The sequence below is a fragment of the Hyperolius riggenbachi genome, chromosome 1, assembly GCF_040937935.1.
Source record: "Hyperolius riggenbachi isolate aHypRig1 chromosome 1, aHypRig1.pri, whole genome shotgun sequence".
Lineage (NCBI taxonomy): Eukaryota > Metazoa > Chordata > Amphibia > Anura > Hyperoliidae > Hyperolius > Hyperolius riggenbachi.
The window spans coordinates 320,180,024-320,207,786 of NC_090646.1; the positions used below are offsets into that span (position 1 = coordinate 320,180,024).

General features: G+C 44.7%; 2 protein-coding genes across 5 annotated transcripts in view; both read right to left on the minus strand.

Moving 5' to 3' along the window:
• LOC137509573 (uncharacterized) overlaps positions 1-27,763 on the minus strand; it is a 348,789-nt gene that overhangs the window by 225,193 nt on the left and 95,833 nt on the right. For 2 of the 4 annotated variants that reach the window (XM_068233842.1, XM_068233841.1), the window contains exon 1: positions 12,699-13,298. The exons of the other annotated variants lie outside the window; for them this stretch is intronic. In XM_068233842.1, coding sequence (XP_068089943.1) covers positions 12,699-13,214 — 516 coding nt within the window. In that variant the 5' untranslated portion in view covers positions 13,215-13,298. Of the gene's footprint in view, positions 1-12,698; positions 13,299-27,763 lie in introns of those variants that run through there. 4 annotated transcript variants of the gene reach the window in all.
• On the minus strand, positions 22,754-27,481 carry LOC137509557 (uncharacterized). Its single transcript, XM_068233840.1, has 2 exons — positions 23,106-27,481; positions 22,754-22,920 (listed from the first exon to the last, which is right to left on the minus strand). Exon 1 carries the CDS (start codon positions 27,328-27,330, stop codon positions 24,256-24,258), a length of 3,075 nt encoding a protein of 1,024 aa, XP_068089941.1. The 5' UTR covers positions 27,331-27,481; the 3' UTR covers positions 22,754-22,920; positions 23,106-24,255.

Genomic DNA, 27,763 nt, shown 5'->3' on the forward strand with positions numbered 1-27,763 from the left:
TGGGGTCATTTCTGCTACGGATTGTGCATATTGGGGTCATATCTGCTACCGATTGTGCATATTGGGGCCATATCTGCTACCGATTGTGCATATTGGGACCATATCTGCCACCGATTGTGCATATTGGGACCATATCTGCCACCGATTGTGCATATTGGGACCATATCTGCCACCGATTGTGCATATTGGGACCATATCTGCCACCGATTGTGCATATTGGGACCATATCTGCTACCGATTGTGCATATTGGGACCATATCTGCTACCGATTGTGCATATTGGGACCATATCTGCTACCGATTGTGCATATTGGGACCATATCTGCTACCGATTGTGCATATTGGGACCATATCTGCTACCGATTGTGCATATTGGGGCCATATCTGATAACGATTGTGCATATTGGGGCCATATCTGATAACGATTGTGCATATTGGGGTCATATCTGCTACCGATTGTGCATATTGGGGTCATATCTGCTACCGATTGTGCATATTGGGGTCATATCTGCTACCGATTGTGCATATTGGGGCCATATCTGATAACGATTGTGCATATTGGGGCCATATCTGATAACGATTGTGCATATTGGGGCCATATCTGATAACGATTGTGCATATTGGGGCCATATCTGATAACGATTGTGCATATTGGGGCCATATCTGATAACGATTGTGCATATTGGGGCCATATCTGATAACGAATGTGCATATTGGGGCCATATCTGATAACGAATGTGCATATTGGGGCCATATCTGATAACGATTGTGCATATTGGGGCCATATCTGATAACGATTGTGCATATTGGGGCCATATCTGATAACGATTGTGCATATTGGGGCCATATCTGATAACGATTGTGCATATTGGGGCCATATCTGATAACGATTGTGCATATTGGGGCCATATCTGATAACGATTGTGCATATTGGGGCCATATCTGATAACGATTGTGCATATTGGGGCCATATCTGATAACGATTGTGCATATTGGGGCCATATCTGATAACGATTGTGCATATTGGGGCCATATCTGATAACGATTGTGCATATTGGGGCCATATCTGATAACGATTGTGCATATTGGGGTCATTGGACGTGTTTTTTGTTAAAATCTGCTCACATTACGTGTATTTTCTTGAGAAAACCTGCACAATTATGTGAATTTTCTGGGAAAAGGGTCACCAAAACTTGGGCCCTCTGTCTTTGCGTTGCACTTTTAAAGGGAACCCGAGGTGAGAATAATATTGAGGCTGCCATATTTATCTCCCTTTAAGCAATACCAGTTGCCTGGCTGCCGTGCTGGTCCTCTGCCTCTTATTCTTTCAACCATAGACCCTGAACAAGCATGCAGCAGGTCAGGGGTTTCTGACAATATTGTCAGAACTGACAAGATTAGCTGCATGGCTTGTTTCTGGTGTAATTCAGTTCACTACTGCAGCCAAATAGATCAGCAGGGCTGCCAGGCAACTAGTATTGTTTAAAAGGAAATAAATATGGCAGCCACCATATCACTCTCACCCTGGGTTCACTTTAAATTACAGTTAGCCCCGCCCTCATCCGGTCATGACCACGCCCATTTTCTCGTCGCGGCGCGCTTCGCGCGCCGCAGGTTGTAGCCACACCCATTTTTGGCGCGGCGCGCGAAGCAGGTCATCAGCTCCCCCGGAAATTGGTCCAGCACCTGCATAGCACCCCCTAAAAAAATTTCCTGGAGCCGCCACTGAGCAACCGTGAGACCTCCAAGTAACAAATGCAGCAATTATGAGATCCCCAAGGGACAAATTCAGCAATAGTGAGGCCACAAAGTGACAAATGCAGCAATCATGAGGCCTCCAAGGGTCAAATGCCGCAATTATGAGGCACCCAACAGACAAATGTAGCAATTGTGAGGCTTTCGAGTGACATTTGCAGCAATAGTGAGGCCACCAAGTGACAAATAAAGCAATCATGATACCTCCAAGTGACAAATGCAGCAATCATGAGGCAGCCAAGTGTGACAAATGCAACAATTGTGATGCTTTCAAGTGACAAATACAGCAATTTTGAGGCCTCCAAGGGACAATTGCAGCAATTTTGAGCAGTCTAAGTGGCAAGTGCAAAAGTCATGAGGACTCCAAGTGACAGATGTAGCAATTGTGAGGCCTCCAAGTTACAAACCCAGCCAGAGCACTATCTGCAAGGAACAGATAAGTTAATTGGCTTTGCTCTAAAAATTGGCCCTAGTCTATGGTGAACATTTGACTATGGTAGGGATTCGATTGTAAGTCCCTCTGAGGGGCAGTTCATAACAAGACTATATACTGTGTACAGCAGCATTATGGAAGATGTCCACCCTGTATAAATACTAATTAATTATCATGAGACATTGAAGCAACAAACAGTAATAATTTTAAACAAGGATAAGTAAATAATAGTATATGTTTTCAAACATTGTTCTAGATGCAACAAATGTATTACAGGGTTAGGCAGGAAGGTATGGATGATTTGAAATAAGTTACACACTCATTTTTCCACAAAACTTAAATTTTATTTTTTTCAATGTGTAGCTTGGATGTTGCCATTAGACAAATTGAAGAAAATCAAACATTTTTTTTAAAACATTAAGTATAAAAAATGTGTCCATACACGCCTGTAGACATGTTGAAAAGTTGTCCATACTCCTCTGAAGTATTTACGTGGAACCGCTCAAATTTCTCGTGTTATTGTTTCACTCAGGGCTTGAAGTGTACGTGGTTTGTCTGTATACTCGTGCTTTGAGGTAGCCCCATAAAAAATAGTCACAAGGTGACAGGTCCGGTGACCAAGGAGGCCACTCCATATCTCCACACAACGAAATGAGGCGTCCAGGGAAGGTCTGCCCAATCCATAGCATAGGTTATGCAGGGAGGTATGGATGCTTTGAACGGGGCACCACACAATTTCAGTAACAATGGAGACATGGTCGATAGAGCATTGTGTGTTCGTGTATAACACCTTTATTGAAACTGGCCGTTCTGTCATTCAAACACAGAGACGTTTTTGGAATCATTTTATTTATTTTTTTTCTTTTGATTTTTTTCAATTTGTCTAATGGCAACATCCAAGCTACACATTGAAAAAATAAAATTTAAGTTTTGTGGAAAAATGTGTAACTGTTATTTCAAATCATCCATACCTCCCTGCCTAACCCTTTACATATTTTATATATTCTGCGACAAATAATAAGCGCTTTTATCTTTCAATATCACCTCTTTGCTGATTATTATTATTATTATTTATTGTATTTATAAAGCGCCAACATATTACGCAGCACTGGACATTAATTTAGGTTACAGACAATATTTAGGGGTGACAAACAGCAATATGACAATACAGGAATACAAGAAATGTAGAAAACCAGATCACGCAGAACAGTATGAGTACAAGGTAATGCTTAGTCAGTCACTGGAGGGGAGCATGGAGATTAGGCAAGTTAGGTTCACTCAAATGCATAGCACAGTAATGGAGGTGCATGATCAGGTAGGACACAAAAGGAGGAGGACCCTGCCCAAAGGCTTACAATCTAGAGGGAGAGGTAGGGACATGAGAGGTAGGGGACCTGAGTTCAGCTGTGGGTTTAGAGCAATTGTGAGGGGTGGTAGGTCAGAGTGAAAAGGTGAGTTTTGAGGGCCTTCATGAAAGTGTTGAAGGAGGGGGCTGCCCTAATGGGTGGAAGTAGGGAGTTCCACAGTGTTGGAGCAGCTCTTGAGAAGTCTTGGAGGCGTGCATGGAACTGGGTGATGCGGGGGACGGTCAGGCGAAGTTCATTGGAGGAGCGGAGTGAGCGGCTTGGTGTGCATCTCTGAGTAAGATCAGAAATGTAGGTTGGACAGGTTTTGTGGACGGATTTGTAGGTCAGACACAATATCTTGAATCTGATTCTGGACTGGATAGGAAGCCAGTGGAGGGATTCACGGAGGGGAGCCGCCCTGGTGGAGCGATGGGAGGAGTGGATAATTCTGGCTGCCGCATTCATGATGGACTGCAGTGGGGCTATTCAGGTCATAGGGAGACCAGACAGAAGGGCATTGCAGTAGTCGAGGCGGGAAAATATGAGGGCATGGATGAGAAGTTTGGTGGTGGCAGGGGTCAGGAAAGGGCGAATCTTACAGATGTTACGAAGGTGGAAGTTGCAGGACTTTGTGAGGTTTTGGATGTGGGGAGTGAAGGAGAGTGCGGAGTCCAGGGTGACACCCAGACAGCGGGCTTGAGAGGTAGGGCGAATGATAGTGTGGTTAACAGTGACCTGCACATCTGGGAGGTCCAGGGATGACCAGGGTGGGAAGATCATAAATTCCGTTTTGTCTAGATTTAGTTTCAGGAACCTAGTGGACATCCAGGAGGAGATGGCAGATAGGCAGGAGGAGACCTTGTCCATGGTAGTGGTGGATATGTCAGGGGTGTGGAGGTAGATTTGGGTGTCATCTGCATACAGATGATAGTTAAAACCCATGGAGGAGATAACCTTGCCAATGGAGGATGTGTATAGGGAGAACAGTAGGGGGCCAAGGACCGAGCCTTGGGGGACTCCCACTGAGAGGTGGTTGGGGGTGGACGAGGACTCATTGAAGGAGGTCGTGAAAGAGCAGTTGGAGAGGTAGGATAAAAGCCAGGTCAGGGCGAGATCGTGAAGGCCCATGGATTGGAGAGACTGGAGGAGTAGGGGATGTTCTACTGTATCAAAAGCTGCTGAAAGGTCAAGGAGGAGGAGAATGGAGTATTTACCTTCAGCTTTAGCTAAGGCAAGGTCATTGAACACTTTGGTGAGAGCCATTTCTGTTGAGTGGGCAGGCCGAAATCCAGATTGCAGTGGGTCTAGTAGTGAGTTGGCATTGAGGTACTGGGTCAGGCGTTTGTGAACTAGATGCTCAAGGAGTTTTGAGGCGAAGGGGAGGAGGGAGATCGGGCGGTAGTTGGGGGGTAGTGAGGGTTCGAGGGAGGGTTTCTTGAGCAGGGGCAGTACTGTGGCCTGCTTGAAGTCTGAGGGAAGGTGCCTGTGGATAGGGAGAGGTTAAACAGGGTAGTGAGGACTGAGGCCAGATCCGTGAAGTGAGGCTGAAGTAGATCAGAAGGGATAGGGTCAAGGGGGGAGGTAGTGGTATGGGAAGTCTGCAGTAGGTGGTTGACCTCCTCAGTGGTAGTAGGAGTGAAGGAGGTGAGGGGAGGATAGGGTGGAGAAGGAGTAGGTTGTGAGCAGGTGGGAGGTGAAGATTGAAGATTGGATATTTCCTGACGGATGGAGACTATTTTGTTGGTGAAGTGGGTGGCTAAATCTGTGGCAGAGAGGGAGGAAACAGAAGGTGGGGGGGGGGGGGGGGGGGTTAAGCAGGGAAATCAATTTTTTACCCAAATCAATGTTTCAGCCCATGCCCTATACTAATATCTAAAGTCCCCGAATTCTATCCACTGTATCTACATTCATGTCATCCATTTTCCTTAAACTTGTCATGAACAAAATGGAGATTGTGATATTTCCACTTTCTCTCTCTATTTTACTTGCCATAGTCACCATCAATGTAGAAAACACCCAGATATCCTCAACTCCTAAAGCTTACTGTCTGGGAGTACCATAGTTTTCGGACCATAAGACACACTGGACCATAAGATGCACCTAGGTTTAGAAGGAAAAAAAACATACTAAAAAAAAAAAAATACTACACCTGTTGCATCCATAGTGCAGGGGCATCTTGTGGGTGTTCTCCCCCAAATTATTATGTCATCTTGTGTTCTGCTTGTACCGTTTAAGCCCTTCTCTGTCACCCCCAGTCCCCATGTGTATTCCTCTGTCCCCAAAAGAAGAATCACATCCTGCCTATGGGGAAATTCACATACAGGTTAAAGTAACTTACTGTACTGTCCAGCATTGCAGCACATGAACATTCTGGTAAATGGCAGGGTAACTACTGCACTTTCTTAATCTCTTGCGTAATCTAAAATTTAATGATCAATAATATGCAACAATATGCAAGTAATAAAATATCTAAGCAACCAAAGACATCGCTGTGCACCACCACAATCTACATAAGATCCTGGATGACTCACACTCCACACACTCCCCGAGATCCTACTGGCAGATTTTGAATGCAGTCAGCTGTCCTGTCTAATGCTAACTTAAATTACCTCCGTGCACTGATAAAAATAAATAAATAAAAGTGCAAAAATGGTAAAAATCATAAAAACAGGCGGATATTTGTATGCAAGGCATATAAAGACGGCATCCTGGTTACTCACACACAGCGGCAATCTTACACCTGTGCTATGTGCAAACCTCTGTGATGATCCAGTTTTCTCCAGCAGTAACAGGTAGCGAGGGAATCCGCTTTCAATGAGCTACTTGCCTGGCCGTGGCAAAGCAATCAGTGGTTACTGTGCAGAAACAAGCCGGCTGCGTGACCCGGAAGTCATCTGGTCACGTCCCACTCTCTCTGTCAGTCAATGAAGTCTACCTTCAAGCAGCATAAACCTATGCACGCATGGCTATCTCCAGGCAGAGCGGCCAATCAGGTAGGGTGCTGCCACTCTGTTTCATGACTGGAGTCGATGGTCCTACCTCCGAGACCATCGGGTCCTGTGAACAAGCAGAGCGGCGGTGATTGACTGGGCTTACTGCAGTACCCCGTCTGATTGGCCCCTCTGTCTAGAGGCTGAAGAGAGAGCCACACATGCATAGGTTTACACTGCTCAGAGGTAGACTTCATTGGCTGACAAAGAGAGTGAGATGTGACCAGATGACTTCCTGTCCCGCAGCCGGCTTGTTACTAAACGGTAACCGCTGCTGATTACTGAAGAGGGAGCTGGGCATGCAGAGGTGTATGCTATTTGGAGTGGCAGCTGCCCGCATAAATGGAGGACAGAGGAGAGATAAAGGTGGACATGGGGACATTGCTCAGTGGGTTTGGTGGTGGGTTGCTCTTGCGGGAAACCTTTGCACCATCTTTTGCGGGACACCTTCGGACCATTAGACGCACTGACTTTTGGGGACAAAAAGTGTGTCTTATGGTCTGAAAAATATGGTAATTCTCATTTTTTTTTAAATGTAATCTTTATTTAGAGTATAAAGGGTGGTACATAGGCTCGACATGTCGTTAAAACCGACGCAGGGGACAATTTGCTTAACCACTTTACCCCCAGCGGTACGAATTTCTCCGCCCCTTTTTCCCCCCCTAAAAAACCAGGGACGGAGAAATCCGTACCTTCCGCGCTACCGCCGCTGTCCGCGCTCCCGCCGCTCGTGCACGCGCACCCGCCGCTCGTGCACGCCGCCGCCCGCTCGCCCGGAGATCAATGAACGGGAAAATCCATTCCCGATCGTTGATCTAGCCCCCGCAATGATCTGCTGCTTCTTTCAGAAACAGCGAGATCATTGTGAGTCTCCAGCCTCCTACTGCTTCCTGTAAGCGTCCTTCCGGACGCTTACAGGTCGCATGTAAACAAACACTCTGTGGCCATCTTGTGGCCAAATAGTAAACTACACCCTAAAAGCATTTTACATATTCAAACATTACATTTACACAATAAATTAACTCATTACCTCCCACACTCCCCAATTTTTATTTTTTTTTTGTAATTAAAAAAAAAAAACATACAATAAAAAAAAAAAACCATAAATAGTTAGCTTAGGGACTGAACTTTTTAAATATTTATGTCAAGAGGGTATAACACTGTTACTTTATAAACTGCGGGCTTGTAATTAGGGATGGATGCAAAACTGAAAAAATGCACCTTTATTTCCAAATAAAATATTGTCGCCAAACATTGTGATAGGGACATAATTTAAATGGTTTTATAACCGGGACACATGGGTTAATACATTTCATGGGTTTTAATTACAGTAGCATGCTTTATTTAAAAACTATAATGGCCGAAAACTGAAAAATAATAATTTTTTCCCACATTTTTTCCTATTTCCCCATTAAAACACATTTAGAATAAAATAATTCTTGGCATAATGTCCTACCTAAAGAAAGCCTAATTGGTGGCTAAAAAAAACAAGATATAGTTCATTTCATTGGGATAAGTAATAATAAAGTTATAGACGAATGAATGGAAGGAGCGCTGAAAGGTGAAAATTGCTCTGGTGGTCAGGGGGTAAAACCCCTCAGTGGTGAAGTGGTTAAGATCATACGATTAGGTTTTACAATGACCGTCAAGACATTATACTAATGCATTCAACATGTGTATATAGTACATGCTTACTTTAAATCAGACGTTTCTAAATGATTCTTTAATGTGTGGTATTGTAGGCAATACCTTTGTTTCTGTTATGCCTGGTTCTTATGTTAAGGTGTTTCTGTTGGTGGTGGTGTACCCCCTTATTGACTCAGTCTTATTGAATATTACTTCTGAATTTTCTACAACTACTAACTATCAACAAAACTGTAGAATCCAAGTCCCTTAATGTCTTAATATATAGCAGCCTAGTTCTAGATGTTGTATACTACTTATTTTGTCACTGTGTTAGGATGTGGTATTCTGGGGTCTCCTTAAAGTCTAACCATACAGCCCATTTGGTGTAATGTTTTCGGTATTGATCCCTACTTGTCATAACAGTATCCTCTATTGCCTCTATCTCGTTGACTTTCCCAATCCATTCCCTTACTGAGGGTGGGTTGACAGATTTCCACTTAATTGGGATAAGGCATTTTGCTGCGTTGAGTAAGTGTGGTAAAGCAGTTTTCCTATAATTTCTGGATCTGTTGAGATGTAACAGAGCTTGCCATGGTGAGTCCTCCACCTTCCAAGTAGTCACCCTCCTGCTAATATCTAGTACTTGTGTCCAAAAGCCCCTTAACTTGGGGCAGGACCAAAACATATGAAGCATAGTCCCTTTTTCTCCGCATTCTCTCCAACATCTGTCAGAGCCTGAGGGAGAGATCTGTGCCAGTTTAACTGGGGTCCTATACCATCGTGTAAGTATTTTAAAGTTGGTTTCTTGCATTCTTGTATTAATTGTTGTGGAGTGTGTATTACCTATGATAGTTTCTTTATCTCTGGCTTCTAATGGGGTTTCTATTTCTCTCTCCCAAGCTCTGAGGTATAGTAAGTTGGAGCAATCTTCTCTATTTCTGAGAGGTTTGTATAAGAATGAGATTGCATGTTCCTTTTTTTCAGAGCCAATGAATAAGGCTACCCACTCTCCTGCCTGAGCTTCATCATTTAGAGAGATCTTGAGCATTCTGCACCATGTTTTAATTTGGGCCAAGCGCCATGTATCTAGCGGGAACTTGTTTCTTTCAGCTCTAAGTTCGTGGATTGTTTTGAGTCTGTCTCTTTTCCAGAGGTGGCCTAGGCACATTAGTTGATCTCCCCTCCATGACCCAAAGAATCCCCTTTCTAAGCCAGGGGGGAATAGTGGGAAACCCTCTAATGGTGATAGTAATGAGATTGGGGGGAACCAGTTGTAGTTTTTGTTGGAAAGGTCTCCTATTTTTAAGGCGTGGAGTACCCATGGTGGGCATAGTGTTGAGAATCCTCTGAATTCTTTAGGTACCCATTGGGCTTTAGCTAGATCTCTCCCTGCCAGGGTTTTCTCCAGTATCACCCACCCTTTAGAAGTCAAGTTATGGGTCCAATCTAGTAGTCTGTTGAGTGCCATAGCTCTATAGTATGTCTTGGGGTCAGGCAGGCCCAGTCCCCCGTTGTTTTTTGTCCTAATAAGGGTGGAATAAGCTAACCTGGTAATTCTCATTTAGACCACATATTAACACATTAACTACCTCCTGTTAGTTCAATCTCAAAACATTTCCAGATTTCATCCCTTCCTTTCACAGGAGGCAACCGAAATGCTTCTACCTGCTCTAATCATATCCCGTCTCTGTAACACCCTACTCTGTGGTCTATCAAAAAGCAGACTGGCACCTCTCCAGCCTGATGAAGCTTGGTGACGCCAAGCGAAACTAGTAGGCAATTGGTTGCTGCCATCCAGCCCACTGACCTCCGACCTACCAGGCGGTGATGCGCTGGGAAATTCGTGTGAGCGCGTGAAGTCCGGCGTCTTACACTGAAGCACCCTGGTCACCTGGAGTGGGCCCTGCATGAGAGGCTGCATTTGTGGACGGACTCTAATCGGCAAGCTGGTTGCTTGGTGGAGATGAGCCGAACAGCCTGCGCTATATACAACCGCGCATACGTGTCTCACCGGCATTTCAGCAGCACAAGTGTGCGGTCTGCCAGCGCTTTTGTGGATCACATCCCGGCTTACACCCCAGGAGGGCCCCCATTCGATTACAGCATATACAGCCTGCCTGTGCGGCTGAAACAACATAGCCAGGTGAAGTTCTTTTGTGTATGGCTTTCGACTGACACTTTTGGAGGTTGTGAGTATAAAGCACAAACACAGTGAATATATGGTCAAAGGCATGCCGGTTCATTTGAATGAGACTTACTATACGTCTGTTAGGATGATACTGGACACACAGCTTTTTCTTCTGTGTCTTTTCCCTCCTATTGTTGCATTCTTTTTTCCCAGGTGGACTGTTCTGTGCTACTAATGGGGTACCCCAATACTTTGGGTTGTGTATGTGGTGAGGAGTGTCAGTGTGGCATGTATGACAGCTAGGTTTCAATGACAACAGTGCTGTTGCTTTTTAGCTCCGTTGTTTTGTAGTGTATAGTTGGTCTCGCCTTCATGTATTAGCCTATACAGTTTTTTCACTTTTTCATACACTGTTGAGTCCCTAGGAGCCCTTTGTCAATGAATTTTTGTAGTTACAAACAAGGTTCAGGACCAGTACCCAATTTGGGCAAGGTGATACTCATATATACTACGAACGTTCCATTATTTCCCAAACCCTTGTCCCCCATTCAACATGGCACCTCTCCAGTCTCTACTAACCTTTGCCCGTCTCATCCACCTCTCCTCCCGCTCCTCTGAGGCAGTCCTCTCAGCCAATCTCTCCATTGGTTACCAGTTATCCAAAGAATCCAGTTTAAACTCATCAAACTATCATCTAAAGCTCTACATAAGTTGTCACCTCCATACATTTCCTTATTAATCTGCAGATAACATCCTGCCTGTAAACTTCGCTCCTTCCAGGAGACCCTATTGTCCTCTAGTTTGGTCACCTCCTCTGATTTCCACATCCAGGACTTCTCACAGGCATCCCCTCGCCTCTGGAACTCTTTTCCGTCATGCTCCCAGCCTGGAAACTTTCAAACATACTCTCAAAACACACCTTTTCAGACAAGCCTATAATTTGCTGTAGCAATGGAGGCTCAAGGCTTCATCTGTTCATCTGTGTCTCTTTCCCTATTGATTCCACTCCTCTACCCTCTTGATTGTGAGATCGCAAGGGCATGGATTTTTTTTGCTCTAATTTATCATATGAATGTGTACCAACTTTAGTGATATCTCAAACCACACAAAATCTATTTATATATTTGTTCTTGTATTGCTGGATGTCATGATCGCAAAGTGTCTTGAAATTCTCATATATATGTTCCCCAATATTTATTTTGCACTATGTACAGCACTACAGAAGAAGTTGGTGCTATATAAATAATATTAATATTATATGTGATATGGAAGTATAGGGAAAGGAAGACATGAGGTTACACCTGCAGAAGCTCTGCTCAATTTGACAGCACTGTTATTAACAATATACTTATAAAAGAGTCACATAGTCTCATTGTTCAACTATTATGTCAATATGCTAAAAAAGAAAGTGCTCAGATGGAAGCTGATGGATCTCTCTTCTGTAAAGGACTAGACGTGCTGTGTGAACAAAGATTTAACAGTATAAAAAGGCCATATATAAAAAGAAGAATAGTTCAAGGAAGTTTTACAAATAGTAGTCAAAATAACTGGAATACTTCAGGATGGATATAGAACAAGTGTTATTCTGTTTCCAAGAAGAAAAGAAATGCTAAAAAAATACAGTTTCCATGTCTCCAGATTTTATGATATCGTTTATATTTTTATTGTAACCTATATAAATTTCAAATGTAAACCCTGATTATTTCATCTGAACACTGTGCAATATGGTGGGGAAGGGGGAATAATGTATAGGTATATACTGTATTTCCCACATAACAAATCATGACATTTCAGCACTACCATTTCATCATCAAGTCCTCTCTACTCTGTGCTAGTAGGAATAAAGCACTGAAGTTAGTATTGGGTATAATTCTAAGGTGATTGTAAACATAAGGTTTACCAGTGTGATTTTTAACACCAATAAAAAAGCTCCAGCCTCCAACTAATCTTGCACTAGGAAAACACAGCCTAAACAAAGTGTGCACGCAAACACCACATATTTTTTGTTCAATAAATCTGTTTAACCAGAAGCTGGAGAATAACCAGATAGCTCATGGTGACCCAGAACCACCATGAGCTAAAAGAGACCAGAAAGCCCTCTTACTATATAACAGAAGCTCGTTGACCATATTCCTGTACAAGAGATCATTTATTTATTTAATGAATTTATTTCATAAAAAAGTCCTATAAATAAAGTAAAATGCATAAAATTATAGTTTGTTATAAAAAAAATGAATATTTTGGAGCATTGTGCATATTTTTAGTACTTTAAAAATGACTCTATAAGGAAGTTTAATAACCTTTGCATGCAATTTTTACATGTAAAAATGTGATCTTATTTCTTTACTTTTAGAGGAAAAAAATCAATGATATGCATTAATAAAGCTTGCCAAAAATGCTTTCATTAATCTATTTTTGTACCTGGTTGTGGTAATAAGGGTAGGTGTCCATGATCCACTGGTATATATCACTTAACTGCAGTCTTTTTTCAGGACTGGACAATATGGCTTGTGATATTAGAGCGATGTATGATTGGTTAGGTTTTTCAAAAATATTATTCTTTTCTTCATATCCTTTACTATTTAGGTACACAGTATTTTCCTTTAATTGACAACCTTCTCCAATTTTTGCATCAGACCTCATACCTACTGCTGACTGCCTACTTATTTTTGATTTTTCTTCTTCTGTAAAAATAGTGAAATTTTTTCTTTCCTTCTTGTTGCTTTCCATTTTCTGTTTTACCTTCTCTCCTGAACAGTTGTTATCTACTTTGTCTTCTGGATGAGACATCATAAATCCTGTAGCTGAATATGTTTCTTCAAGATTTTCTGTATTACTTGGTAAGTCATGCATATCTTTCTTTTCATGTTGAGATGTCAGACCCAACAATCTGTCAATAAGAAAAGAATCTCCCAGGAAAGTTACTGGGGGTGGCATTATATGATAAAAGTATTCCTTGTAGTGTATTTCTGTTCAGCTGGATGCCTTGAATCTTTGAGACTGTTTTTTTTCTGCAATAGAAGCACATTACTTGCAATGATAATTGTGCCTGTTTATCCTTCAAGGCTTTGTTGTCTGTGAGGATTTACAACTTAATCTGCAAATAACATGATTAATGCACAAGCCAAACACAAAGCTTCACATCAAATTTGTTATTCTACAATGAAGATAATAAAGTGTGAGTGACAGTCAGAAAAAAAATAACTATTGGAGCATTACTTTAGCACCAAAAGTAAATATTACTCTATATTGTGTTCAGAGTACTCAAAGTAAAAGGGGATTAACCTCCCTGGTGGTTTATTTCTGTCTGGATTTATGGGTCTAAAATAGAGATGGCTTGAACCTCCGATTTTAGGTTCGCGAACCTCGAACGTGATCTTCCGCAAAAGTACAGATGGCATCACTCTCATCTGAGGCAGACACACACAAAAATTTCCACACCGCTAAGCCCTGGGATGATGGCACTTTGGTGATGGCTGCCGACTGAGTGTTAAGTGGGGTGCCAGAACCAGAGCAGGAGGAGGAAGATATGTCACGCTTACGTGTGGAAGCAGTCACACAGATGCAGTGAAAAGGTACTGACTGCTGGTATAATACAATGTGCACACAGATGCAGTGAAAGGTACTGACTGCTGGTATAATACAATGTGCAGACACACAGATGCAGTGAAAGGTATACACTGACTGCTATATAATGATGAGACAAATACATTTTAAATCCTATAACGAGAATATGTTATGGAGGGCAAGTCTGCCATCCATTCAAGCGAAAGGTATGCACTGACTGGTATAATGCAATGTGCAGTCACTCAGGTGCAGTGAAAAGGTATGCACTGACTGCTGGTATATAAAACAGCGTGCTGTCACACAGATGCAGTGAAAGGTATGAAGTGACTGCTGGTGGTATAATGCAATGTGCAGTCACACAGTTGCAGAGAAAAGGTATGCAGTGACTGGAATATAAAACAGCATGCGGTCACACAGATGCAGTGAAAGGTATGCAGTGACAGCTGGTAGAACAATGTGCGGTCACACAGGTGCAGTGAAAGGTATGCAGTGACTGCTGGTAGAACAATGTGCAGTCACACAGGTGCAGTGAAAATGGATGCACTGACTGCTGGTATATAAAACAGCGTGCGGTCACACAGATGCAGTGAAAGGTATGCAGTGACTGGTATTATAATACAATGTGCAGCAGTCACACAGGTGCAATGAAAAGTGAAAAGGTAGGCACTGAATGTGCTGGGCCTGGCACAGTATAGCAATTAGTAAGGGCCAGCTGCGACAGACAGGGCTGTATATGCAGTGTCAGTGGGCCACACACAAAAAAAGCTGTTTTGGGGTGCTTTTCAGCAATAAATATCAGCAAGGAGCAAGCTAACAGACCTCCTAACTAGAACTGATTTTTTTCTGACGTGTTTTGTCCAAAATCAGTAGAGAAACTCCCGCCACACCGTAGCTTCGACTGTCCCATAGAGTTAAGATCAGGTTGTATGCCCCCTAGAGGCCATCTCTATAATCTGTCGGGGCCAGAGAAGCTGGCTATGCAGGAATACATTAAAGAAAATTTGGCCAAGGGCTTTATCCGTCATTCCCGGTCACCAGCAGGAGCTGGGTTCTTTTTTGTACAGAAAAAGGACGGTGGGCTTCGACCCTGTATTGACTATCGGGGTTTAAATAAGATCACAGTGAAAAATCGCTATCCACTGCCTATGATTGACGATTTGTTTGCTCAGGTGACTAATGCCAGTATCTTCTCTAAGCTAGACCTACGAGGAGCATACAACCTGGTACGCATTAGGGACGGTGATGTATGGAAGACGGCATTCAACACTCCCGATGGGCACTACGAGTATCTGGTCATGCCCTTCGAGTTGTGTAATGCTCCTGCCGTCTTCCAGGAGTTGATCAATGAAGTCTTTAGGAAAGTTCTGGGAAAATGTGTGCTAGTGTATCTGGATGATATACTGATTTTCTCACCCAATCTAACAGAACATCGGAAACATGTGAAGTTTGTTTTAAGAAAATTGAGGCAGAACTCGTTGTATGCGAAGTTAGAGAAATGCCTATTTGAAGTCACTAAGTCCCTTTTTTGGGATATATCATTTCCACTTCAGGTCTCTCCATGGATCCTGAAAAAGTCTTTGCTGTATTGGAGTGGCCTTAACCTGTAGGATTGAAGGCATTCCAAAGATTTCTTGGCTTCGCCAATTACTACAGGAAGTTCATCAAATGGTTTTCTTCTGTAGTGTCACCCCTAACCAACCTTACCAAGAAGGGGTCTGACACTTACCATTGGACAGTAGAGGCACAGTCTGCCTTCGCTACGTTGAAAAAGTTATTTTGTTCTGCTCCCATTTTGAGACACGTGGATGTCACCTTCCCCTTCATTGTTGAGGTGGATGCATCGGAGATTGGGGTTGGGGCTGTGCTGTCTCAGCGTTCTGGCCTTCAAGGCAAACAACGTCCCTTTGCCTTTTTTTTTTCCTCGTAGGTTCTCTCCAGCTGAGAGGAACTACGATATTGGCAATAGGGAGCTCTTGGCCATTAAGTTAGCCTTTGAAGAATGGCGCCATTGGCTGGAAGGGGCAGAACATATGATCACGGTCTATACTGATCATAAAAATTTGGAGTACATCGAAGGGGCCAAAAGACTTAGCCCCAGACAGGCTCGCTGGTCCTTGTTCTTTTCAAGGTTCAGGTTTGTCATCACGTACACAACGGGAAGTAAGAATGTCAAAGCAGATGCATTATCTAGGTGTTTTGAGCCCGAGACAGTTCAGCCATCAACCCCTGAGACCATCTTACCTCAAAGACTGGTGGTGGCAGCCACGGAAACCTGGGAAGACTGGGCGCTTACCCTAGGCCTTACCAGCAAGATATTCCAGAAGGGAAGCTCGAGGGCGTTCTGTTTGTGCCACTTCCTTTTCGCCTACAACTCTTGCAATTGTTCCACGCCCATAAGAATGCAGGGCATCCCGGGGCTGCTCGAACTCAGGACCTACTGGCCAGATGTGTATGGTGGCCTTCGTTGGCTGTTGATTGCAAAGAGTTTGTAAGAGAGTGCTCTGTGTGTGCCAGAAATAAGCCCTCTCGTCAAGCACCAGTAGGTACGCTACAACCTTTACCGGTGCCAAATGAACCATGGACTCACTTGTCTATGGACTTTGTAGGAGAACTCCCCAGGTCTGAGGGCAAGTCGGTCATCTGGGTGATAGATAGGTTCAGTAAAATGGCTCATTTTGTCCCTCTGAAGGGACTCCCCTCGGCCCGGGAATTGGCTGATCTCTTCATCCAGCACATTTTCCGGCTGCATGGCAGGGGTGCTCTCCAGGACTCCTGAATGCGAATTTACCCGAATTATTCAGGTAAAATTCAGCGTTCCCAAAGTCGAAGCCGAAGCCGAATGCGCCGGACCTCGAAGCCAAAGGCGGCCAAATGTGCGCATTTGAATTCGGCCGGATGACGCGTGGGGTTCGGCTTCGGGATTCGGGAGTGACGCGGGCCAATCAGAATTCCTCCAGCCGAGTCCCTGGCAATGCTAGCAACCAATCAGAGGAGGGGAGCCTGGCCTGAGCTGGTACTGAGTGCATCTCCAGTGCTGTGCTGCGTGTCTGATCAAGTGTATTCTGTGCTAAACCTAGCGTTTTGTTTCCTAAACACCTCCTAAACACATTCATTGTACTTTTATATAGATATTAATTTGATTGTTTGTAGTCAGCTAGTGTGTACTGTATACTGTGCTAGGCTAGTGTTAGTCTGTGTGCAGGCTAGGCCTGCTAGCCTAGGGCAGCCTTAGCCTACTACTAGCTTAGGTAGGTTAGGGACTCTAGTTAGTTGTGTACTATAGTAGTTTAGTTAAATTGTACTGCTGCTGTTTGCTGTAGTCTGTTAGTTTATAGCTTCAGTACTGTTAGTTAATACTAGTTAGTTACCGATTGACTGTGTACAGGCCATCATCCCTTGTTGTCACCTGCTGTTTGACTGACATTTGCCGGCCCACACTGTTGATTGCGTCTGACCGTGTGTGACTGACCGACTGTAATTTGTCACCCACTGTCTGGCAGTTAGTTATATTGTGTACTGTTTGTAATGATCCACTCAGCTGTCTGCACAGACAGACAGCTGTTTGACCATTCCTTAAGTCTGAGGGCTGCAGGTCTCTGGAAAAGAGACCTGTCTTTCCTTTGCAAGTTTCAGACCTGCTCTGCTGCTGAGAAATTTGCATACATTTGTTATGCAAATTGCCTAGCTGCCTCCTTTGAAGGCTGGCAGTATAAATACCATGTTCTCCCAGAATCCTTTGCTGGTCATAATGGTTTGTTACTGCTAAACACTCCTAGAGTGTCAGCCTTGCCTGTTTTAAAGATTATCTTAGAGTAATTATTGGGACTGTACTAGGTATTCCCTCTAGTGCAGTCGGATTGTATTATCTGTTCTGCCTGTACAGTCTTTGTGTCTCGATTGCCTTGTCGCCAGCGGCGGTCGACAGGGAATCGTTCTGTCTGTCTGGGGGTGCTAACCAGAGCAGCGGTTGCTACTGGTAGCCCCTTCTTTTCATCTGTCTGGATCGTACTCGCCCTAGTGGTAGTGGCAGTGTCTCCTTCTGTATTCTGTCTGGGGGTGCTAACCAGAGCAGCGGTTGCTACTGGTAGCCCCTTCTGTTCATCTGTCTGGATCGCACTCGCCCTAGTGGTAATGGCAGTATCTCCTTTTGTATTCTGTCTGGGGGTGCTAACCAGAGCAGCGGTTGCTACTGGTAGCCCCATCTGTTTGTCTGTCTGGATCGCACTCGCTCTAGTGGTAGCAGCGGTGGTTCCTTCTGAACTCTGTCTGGGAGTGTAGGCCAGAGTTGCTGCTGGCCGCTCCTCCTCTCTGTCTTGTCTTGTACGAACGCTTGATGTAGGCTCAGTGAGGTAACCGTTTAGCCAGCGTTCGCGTTCTCTATTTCGTGTTTGTGTCATTGGTCAGTTAGGTTGGCACGCTTATCACTGGGCGCCAAAAGCGCGGTGATCGTGCAGAAACGCGTTCGCTGTTGCGAATGAGTGTGGTGTTCGTGTTTAGCTAGTGTTTGTTATTTTCTTTATCTTCTCATTGTTGTTTGCTGTGCCTTTGCTACTCTCGTGCTCTGTCCTTCTCAGTCTGGTGTCTGTTGGCAATCGACATTCTTGCGATTGCATTCGTGCTTTCTTTTCGTTGATGTGTGTTCACCGTCGCTGGGGGGCGACTAGATTGGTGAACACACATTCTGTCTGTCCCTGTGCTATTTCTCTTTGAGGGCTATTCAGCCCTGCTTGATCATGCTCGTACAATTCCCATATGGCATCTGTGGCAGTGCAGAGGCAGGGCTCGTCTGCACTCCACAGCTCCATCTGCCGGTGGGAATTGCCCTCTACCGGTGCATTGCACCTAACCTGTGTTCTCCCAATTACATGCTTGTGGAGGATTTCCGCCGCATCAGCGCACGTCTGGTGCGCTGACCACGGAAACGATTCCGCAAACGTTACAGAATGACCAGCCAAACCGAAATTCCCAGGGTAGAGGGAATGTTTGATTTGCTTCAGATTTCATTGCCTAAGGCAAAGGCATATGTGGATCCTATTATAGGTAGGATCATACATTATATTAATGCAGTTAAAAAATCTGTGCATGTTCCTGAGCCCAACCCATATGAATGTTACCTTGATACAGGGTTGTTTGAACCTCCATTTGCTCCGTGGCAGTTGGGAGCTTTGATGGAGGAATTGGAGTTTGATTGGAAGGCCTTTTGCGATTTTTACATCGCAAAAAGCGAAGATATTCTGAATGCTTGCCTTGATTCTATGTACATTTTGATTGATTCTGATGAGTGTGACAAGTGTTTTGTGGATCCGGTGATTTGTGTGTGGCAGATGATTTTGGATGAATTGCACACACACCAACCAATTGATTCCAATAAAGAGACACCGTTGTCAAATAATTATTCCTGCCTTTCTGGGGTAAAGCAAGTGAGTTTAAACACTGTGCGACCTGAAATGAATGGGTGTGCCTCGTTTGTGGACACCTGTGTGAATTCTGATGGATTCTCTTCTGTTTGTTTGGAGTTTGAATCTGTGCGATCTGATGCCTGTTTCTCACATAATCCTGCTATGGGGAAAATTCCTAAACCTTGCAGCCTCAAAAGTAATGTTTTGAACACCTTGCAGTCCGCTCCACAGATTGCGGAGGCTTGTGCTTTGGAAGCGTCAGTTTCGCAACCTAAAGCGATTTTGGATTCGCAAATTGTGTGTGCTGACTCCTCGGATTCGAGATGGTTAGCCGAGTCTAGGGGTGAGACAGTGCTTTGCTTTTGCGAGTCTGATTCTGAGGAAAGTGATGACTTTCCATCCTGTACTCTGGATGAGTCAATATTGCCTTGCATAAAATCTCCTGCAGTGACCCTAGAGGCTCGTCTAGGTATTGCTACTATTCTCGCCTGTTTCTCTGCTATTTTAGAATTGCAGTCTGGTTTGACTGCTATGGAGGATTCTGCCTGCAGTGAAACGAAACTCAGAGAATCAGAGCTAGTTTCACTAGATATACCTGTGTATTCTTGTCTTGATGATGAAATTCAGTCTCAGCATATGGAAGAACCATTCCTGGGACATCTGCCCTGTCCGCAGAAGATATTTGATGTTTGGCCCTGTAACATGGATAGTTCAGAATCCTTCTCAGAAAACTTGGAAAATGACACTTATGAGGTCTTGTTTGATGTTTTGGAGGTTTCCAAGTCCCTCCTAAAGTTTGCAGAACTTCTAGGAGATGCCTCCTGCCCCCCAGTTCCGTCTGAGGTTTTGCCCACTTCAGTGGGCATTGCTGTTGTGCTGACTATCTTTGCAGCTCTTGTGGAACTTCGCTTATGTGTAGTCAATGATGAGTTTTGGTTAGATGATATTATAGTCACAGAAACTTCTGAGTCTGAGTCCGAGTCTTCTTTTGAAAGACCAGTACCTGTGACCTCTACTCCCTCCACAAAGTGCGCGGATCCACATAACCATGGATTCATGGAGCAGCCGTTTTGGGACAGAACGCTATCTGTCCTTTACGGCACACTGGGTCAGCCTGGTGGAAAGTAGTGTTGGGCGAACAGTGTTCGCCACTGTTCGGGTTCTGCAGAACATCACCCTGTTCGGGTGATGTTCGAGTTCGGCCGAACACCTGATGGTGTTCGGCCTTTTAAGTTCGGGTTCGCCCCGAACTACTGAATGGCCGCCGAACAGGGCCCCTGTTCGGCCGAACAGGGCCCTGTTCGCCCGAACATGCCGCAATACGGCCCCCCTATGGGGTCGCAGGCATAAGGGGGGAGCATGCCCCGATCGGGGGGGGGGGGTGTCGGAAATTTCCCCCACCCCCTCCGCTAGCGCTCCCCCCTCTGCCCGCTTCCCCATACAAAAGTTTAAGGCAAGTTAAATAGTACTTGGTGGCTGGCACTGGCAGTGGAGTGAGGAGGAGGAGGAGTCCGAGTAGCAGAGTGATGCGTTGAGGCCGGACAGCTGGCGGTTCAGCGGTAGTACCCTTGTGGTACTTCCGCCCTTTCTCTGACCTCATGTCCTCTGCATACGAGGGTACGCGTCACGCGTACCCTCGTATGCGTCATCACGTAGAGGACGTGAGGTCAGAGAAAGGGCGGAAGTACCACAAGGGTACTACCGCTGAACCGCCCGCTGCCCGGCCTCAACGCGTCACTCTGCTACTCGGACTCCTCCTCACTCCACTGCCAGTGCCAGCCACCAAGTACTATTTAACTTGCCTTAAACTTTTTTTATGGGGAAGCGGGCAGAGGGGGGAGCGCTAGCGGAGGGGGTGGGGGGAATTTCCGACCCCCCCCGCGATCGGGGCATGCTCCCCCCTTATGCCTGCGACCCCATAGGGCCCCCAAAATGGGCATGTTCGGGGGTCCCATTGACTTCCATTGAGTTCGGCGTTTGGGCCAAACATGCCGAACATCTGGCCCATGTTCGGCCTGTTCGGCCCGAACCCGAACATCCAGGTGTTCGCCCAACACTAGTGGAAAGCCCGAGCGAGCAGCAGCTCCCGCCGTCAAGAGACAACGCAACAGCAGCGTGAAGGCCCGCCACTGCCAAGTGCTGCTGGAGATGGTCAGCCTGGGGAAGAACAGTCTGACATCAGCCAATGTGTTCCGCTACCTGAGGGAGCAGGAGAAAACGTGACTGACCCCCAGAGGCCTCCGAGTCGGATTGGTGGTGTCCGACAATGCCGCCAACCTGCTGTCTGCCATCAGCAGAGGACACTTATCCCACATCCCCTGCTTGGCCCACGTCCTGAACTTGGTGGTGCAGAAGTTCCTGCGCACCTACCAGGGGATGGAGGAGCTGTTGGAAGCGGGGCGGAAAATTGTGCACACTTTCCGCCGCTCAGCTGCTGCTGCATCAAAGCTGGCAGAGATCCAGCAGCGCAAGGGCCTGCCACCACACCGCCTTGTCATCGATGTGCCGACTCGCTGGAACTCCAACCTGGCGATGTTGGAGCGGCTGGTTGAGCAGAGGAGGGCAGTCAACCAGTACATTGTGGAGGCCACTCTGGAAGGCAACCCCAAACTCCAGCTCCTCACCAACGCACAGTGGGGGCAGATGCAGCAGGTCTGCTTAGTGTTGGCTCCCTTCCTGCAGGGAACCAACCTGGTGAGCCAGGAGCGGGCATCCCTCTGCCAGTGGGTGCCCTTTGTTTGTCTGCTGCGCAGGGCACTTGGCGATTTGGTGGATTTGGGGGAATAGGCCTTAACCAGCTGGAACAGCAGCTGCCTGCGCAGTCCACTGCTGTGCAGGAATTTGAATCCCTGGAGGAGGATGAGGAGGAGTTGGAGGTGCTGGACGTCGCTGCTGAGGGGGAACAGCGGAGCGCAGCAGCAGTGGTGCGAGGGTGGAGAGAGGAGGAAGAGGCTCAGGAGCCAGAGGAGGATGCTGACCAGTGGCGTACCTAGGGCATTTGGCACCCGGTGCTGGGTATTAATAGACACCCCCCCCCCTAAAAAAATGGGCTGTGGCGTGCTTTCCGGCAAAAATGGGCGTGGACATGACCGAATGAGGGCGGGGCTAACTGTAATTTAAAGTATTAGCTAGTATAGTTGCCCCCAGTATAGCTAGTAGTTTCCCCCAGTATAGCTGCCCCCAGTGAAGCTAGTATAGTTGCCCCCAGTGAAACTAGTTGCCCCCAATGAAGTTAGTATAGTTGCCCCCAGTATAGCTAGTTTAGTTGCCCCCAGTATAGCTAGTATAGTTGCCCCAGTATAGCTAGTATAGTTGTCCCAGTATAGCTAGTATTGTTGCCCCCAGTATAGCTAGTATAGTTGCCCCCAGTATAGCTAGTATAGCTGCCCCCAGTATAGTTGCCCCCAGTATAGCTAGTTTAGCTGCCCCCAGTATAGCTGGTATAGTTGCCCCCAGTATAGCTAGTATAGTTGCCCCCAGTATAGCTAGTATAGCTTGTAACTACCGCTGGTCACAAAACGAGTCCACGCTTCATACTGATGTTACAAGTTGTTCATTTATTCTTTATCATGGGTCACCATGAAATATAGTGGAACTTTAAAGCACCAAACACCTTGACATATCAGATTTAACTTCATATACTGTGGTACATCTTCAATCTTGTCACACCGTGAAAACTGCATATAAACAATAAAGCCTTTTAGTTTCAGCCATTAGATTGCTTGCTTACACTTTTAGCATGGCATTCTATCATATATGTGCAGACATCATATGCATTATGAATATATCTAAACATTTCACATTGTTCATACTTCTTTACACAGATATTTGCATCAAAACAGGAATACAATGTGTTCTGTACCGTGTTTGCCTCTCTGACCAGCTGTAGAATGTGGGTTATCTCTGTCCAGTCTCCATTAGCATGTGCTCTCTCCTCTATGCTGACACCAGAATGAGGCTTGGCTCTATAAGCTCAAGGGATATGCAGAGATATCAGAGTGAGGCTTGGCTCTGTGGTTCACATGAGACTTGGGGAATCAACTTAGCATTAAAGGGCCCATCCACAATAAGAAGTATGGATAACTTTAGCAAACATAATACAACTCTTTTAACATACTGGAAACTGTACAATACTGCTGAACACTGCTCTAAATAAAATAATACACTGCATTGTCATAGTAGTACACGTACTGAATGTCAGCGTCAGCTACACTCCCACCAAATTACCTTGATTTATGACCCATATCTGTATACATTTGACATCAAAGGTAAAACCTCAGAAAAATAAATCAATGGTGATTTCCACTTGGTAAATATGGTTTGGAGCCTACAAGAACTTTTAAACTCAAATTGGCATATTAATTATACTACCTGAATCCTGAATATAAGCTAATATTTTAACCTATATCTTAGAGATTAGTTAGCACTTTGCAATAACTATCTAATCTAAAGGTCCTTCCTACAGCTTTAAAGAACGCTATTGATTATTTTCAACAAGAACCACCAACTTATGCATAGGACACTCTAGAATTGATGATCTCTTCAGGTGTCACCTCTTTTGTCTATAACCCAGACTCTTGGCATATGGGAAGTGATGAATTTCAATTATCTGGATCCTTCCAAAGTCTTTAGGTGCAAGGCATTTTGGGATCCGGACTTCCTGGAGGCTTTGTAAGTCATTGAGCCACTTCTCCCACCTTGACTTCAGTTCACTTGGCAATGGTTCATACCAACTAAGGCTTATTTGGCACGTCTCTTGGAACACCTTCTTCCTCTTCAGGAAAACTGAGGCTAAAGGTCTGCATGGATCTTCCATAGACGCTATGGTTGGGGGAATTTTCTTCCTGGTAGCTGGCCTCTCGTGGATCATAACTTTAAAGGAGAATGCGTCACTTTCCAAGTTCCATCTTGGAACTGGAACATTCTGTACAGGAAGGTCATCATTGTTGAGATTTACATCGTTCATTGCAGGTGCACACTCCGAATCACTGATAGACTGCAACACTTGTTGATTATTTGAGACAAATTTGTGAAGGCAAAAGTTTTTTACTACATAATGCTTGGGCTTCTTTCATCAGTTCAATAGCTGCATCTGCAGATTCCAGGCGTATGTGGCCATCATCAACATAACATTTTTTCCTGATGAAGTTTTCTGCAGAAGGATGCTCACTTTCATTCTGACTGGTTAGATATTTCATTCCATAGTTGGCACAGCCTGGGGATAATGTTGCACCAAAGAGATGGACCTTCATACAATACTCTGTGGGCTCCAAGTTAGTGTCTCCTTTTCTCCACAACAACAACCTTAGGAAATTCCTATCTTCTTCATGAACATGAAATCTGTGAAATATTTTCTCGATGTCACATTTGACTGCAATGGGGTGTTTATGGAATCTACAAAGCACTCCAGTCAATCCATTTGTAAGATCTGATCCTGTCAGCAGATGGTCATTTAGAGCAACACCTTCATACTTTTCAGAACAATCAAACCCCACCCTGATTTTATCTGGCTTGTTGGGGCGATAGACTACCTGATGTGGAATGTACCACACCTTCCCTACTTCTGGTTGGTGGTCAACTTTCTTTGCATTACCATCTTGGAGGATACCTTCCATAAACCTCACATAGTCATTCTTGAGCTTTGGGTCTCTTTCTAGTTTTCTTTTTAAGTGCTTCAGTCTCACCAAGGCCAGCTTCTCGTTGTCTGGCAAATGAGGACGTACTTTGAAGGGAGGCGGCATCTCCAGGTGGCCATTCTCATTTTGCTTGATTCCTTCTTTCAGAATGTGTAGGAATGTTATATCTTCTAGGGATATAGTCTTTTCTCCCGGACTAGTATTTGCACAGTCAGACTCTAGTACTTTAATTACAGTTATTGGGGTCACAGGCGGTATTTCTTTAACAGATACACGATGGCACAAACCTTTCACTTGTTTTGGATACAAACTCTGAGAGCTTCCAACGATACTCCAACCCAGGTCTGTCTTAATAGCATATGGCTCATAGTCGTTTCCCGTGATTATCTGTCGTGGTACAAAGGCTCTGGAGCAATCATATCCAATTAGGAGCCCAACACCACAGTCCATCAGTGGGGGTACTTCATGGGATATGACTGCAAGATGATTCCACTTGTTCGCTGTTTCACAGGTAGGAATATGTGCACGTTCAAGAGGAATACAATCTTTTGCATAAGCTGGAGGTAGGTCAAAAAGAATGTCTGAGGAGAACCCTCTAACTCTTAGTCCAGTAACTCTTTGACTCTTCACAATGGAGTCTCTTCCCATCATTGTGGATAGTTTGAGCTTCACTGGCTCCATTGTGGCTTGTAACTTCTCACAGACCTCCAGGTCGACAAACGTATTGCTGCTCTGCGTGTCTAATAGTGCGTATGCAAGTGTTTCCTTTCCTGCCATGTTATGTGAGGAGATCCATACTGGTACAATCATTGAAGTGCTGCTACTTTCACTTCCATCCACACAGCATGACAATGCAGATGCATTTTCTTCTGATTGGGGAGCTCCGTGTATTGTAACTTTGCCCACTGAGGAACGATCTTCATGCAATGGGGTTGGGTGATGCCTTTTACATATTGCACACGTGGCTTTTCTTTTACAGTCTTTGGAATTGTGTCCTTTTCTCAGGCAAGCAAAGCACAGTTGGTTATCATACACAAACCTTTTCTTTTCTTCTACTGACTTTTCTGTTAATCTCTGACATTGGTATAAGGAGTGGTCTTCTCCACAGAAGATGCATTTTACAGGGCTTGTGTTATTTACTTGCATGTTCTCTTTCTCTGGTTTATCAGAGTCTATTGGCCTGGTTTGATTTACATCATTGCACTTGGCCATTACATTGATCGCTAATGTATCTGCCTTTGCATGCCTTGTGTCTCTTGTTGGCTTTTCTTCCAAGGGCTTTATTGCATGAAGAGATGATACTGGATTGCATGCTATCTTCGCTTCTTTTGAGACAAACGCAGCAAACTCTTTAAAACTAGGATAATCTTTGTCTTGGTCTAGTTGATCTGTGACGTAACGATTCCACCTTGAAGTCACCCAATCAGGGAGTTTGAGTAGCATTTTCTGGTTTTCCTCGCAATCGTTTAGTACTTGCAGACCCTTGATGTGAGGCATAGCATTGTCACATGCTTGTAGAAAGTCGCCATACTCTCTAAGCTTAATGTACTCCTTGGAGCCTATCTTAGGCCATTTATTAAGCTTTTCTCTAAATGCACGCTGCAACACAAATGAGTGACCATACCTTGAATTCAGTTTATCCCAAGCTTGTTTGTAAGCTTCTTCATCCTTCCTATAGAAGCATCCTTCCAGAGCAAGCTTTGCTTCTCCAGTAATGTACTTTTGCAGGTAAAACAGCTTATCAGCTGGGCTTGAGCATCGACGTTCTATAAGTGATTTAAAGCTTGTACTCCACTCTACAAACTTCAGAGGATCTCCTGAAAATACTGTCGGTTCTGGAGCCGGAAGTCGAGTTAGGACCATTGTGTCATGTATTGCTTGAGCTAGAGCTGTAATACTTTGTTGATCACTCTGACCAGTGAGGGATGCAGGAGGATAGGGATCAGTCTTTCCACTGTACACAGATCGACATCTATCTTTATTTTCTTTTGTTTCCTCTTCAGCATACACTCTAAGCTTGGCCTCCATGATCTCAATGTCTCTCTGATTCTCTAGTCTTTTTAGCTGTTGTCGTTGTGCATCAATGGCAGCTTCCATTTCAATTTCAGCCTTTTTTGCAGCAAGTTGTGCTGCTGCGTCTGCTCTCTTAGCTGAAATACTTGAAGACCCCGAGTTGTGGCTGCAGCATTTGCTAGGAACTGTGGAAATTGTGGATCCATATATAGATTTAGCGTAATCCTTGTCATAAAGCATGTGTAGCCTCATCTTCTCAGTCTCTGCATTAAAGTCATCTTCAGTTAAACGTATCCTCATAAGTCCTAATAAATCTTCTGTCACTGCTATACATGCATCAATTTTTCTTCGGACGTCTTGGGAGGGTGCTGCATGCAAACGTAAATCATCGTATGTTATCTTTAACTCTGACTCAAACGTCTCAATAGAATCCATCATTTCACACAAGTCATCTTCTGAACACTCGAGAAGTAGATCTTGTTCGCACCTCCAGCGCTCTCAAAGGTAGGGATGTGCCTGGAACCAGGAAATGACAGCCAGCAGTTCCAAATCGTATTGAAGAAAGATGAGTCCGGCACCATCCAATGTATTGCTCTTTTAGTTTATTAGGACATGACTGACATGTAACGACGTTTCGGAGGACTAACCTCCTTTCTCAAGCTCAGTCAGCATCTACACATATATTGAACACATACCTGCTTATATAGTACATTCAAACTGACATGACCAATCAGCTTTGCTGTCGCTCAATAGCGACCAATCCCCTGCTATCCTAAAGTCGGACCTAATGGGGAACTTCTTCTTACTATGCAAAAAGCTGCTGCTCCAATTGAAAAGCAGCACAACGTGGCTATCCGCATTACGCTAGGAG

Coding starts and splice junctions, on each gene's coding strand:
- LOC137509557 (XM_068233840.1), bottom strand. CDS start 27,330: ATGATGGATTCTATTGAGACGTTTGAGTCAGAGTTAAAGATAACATAC.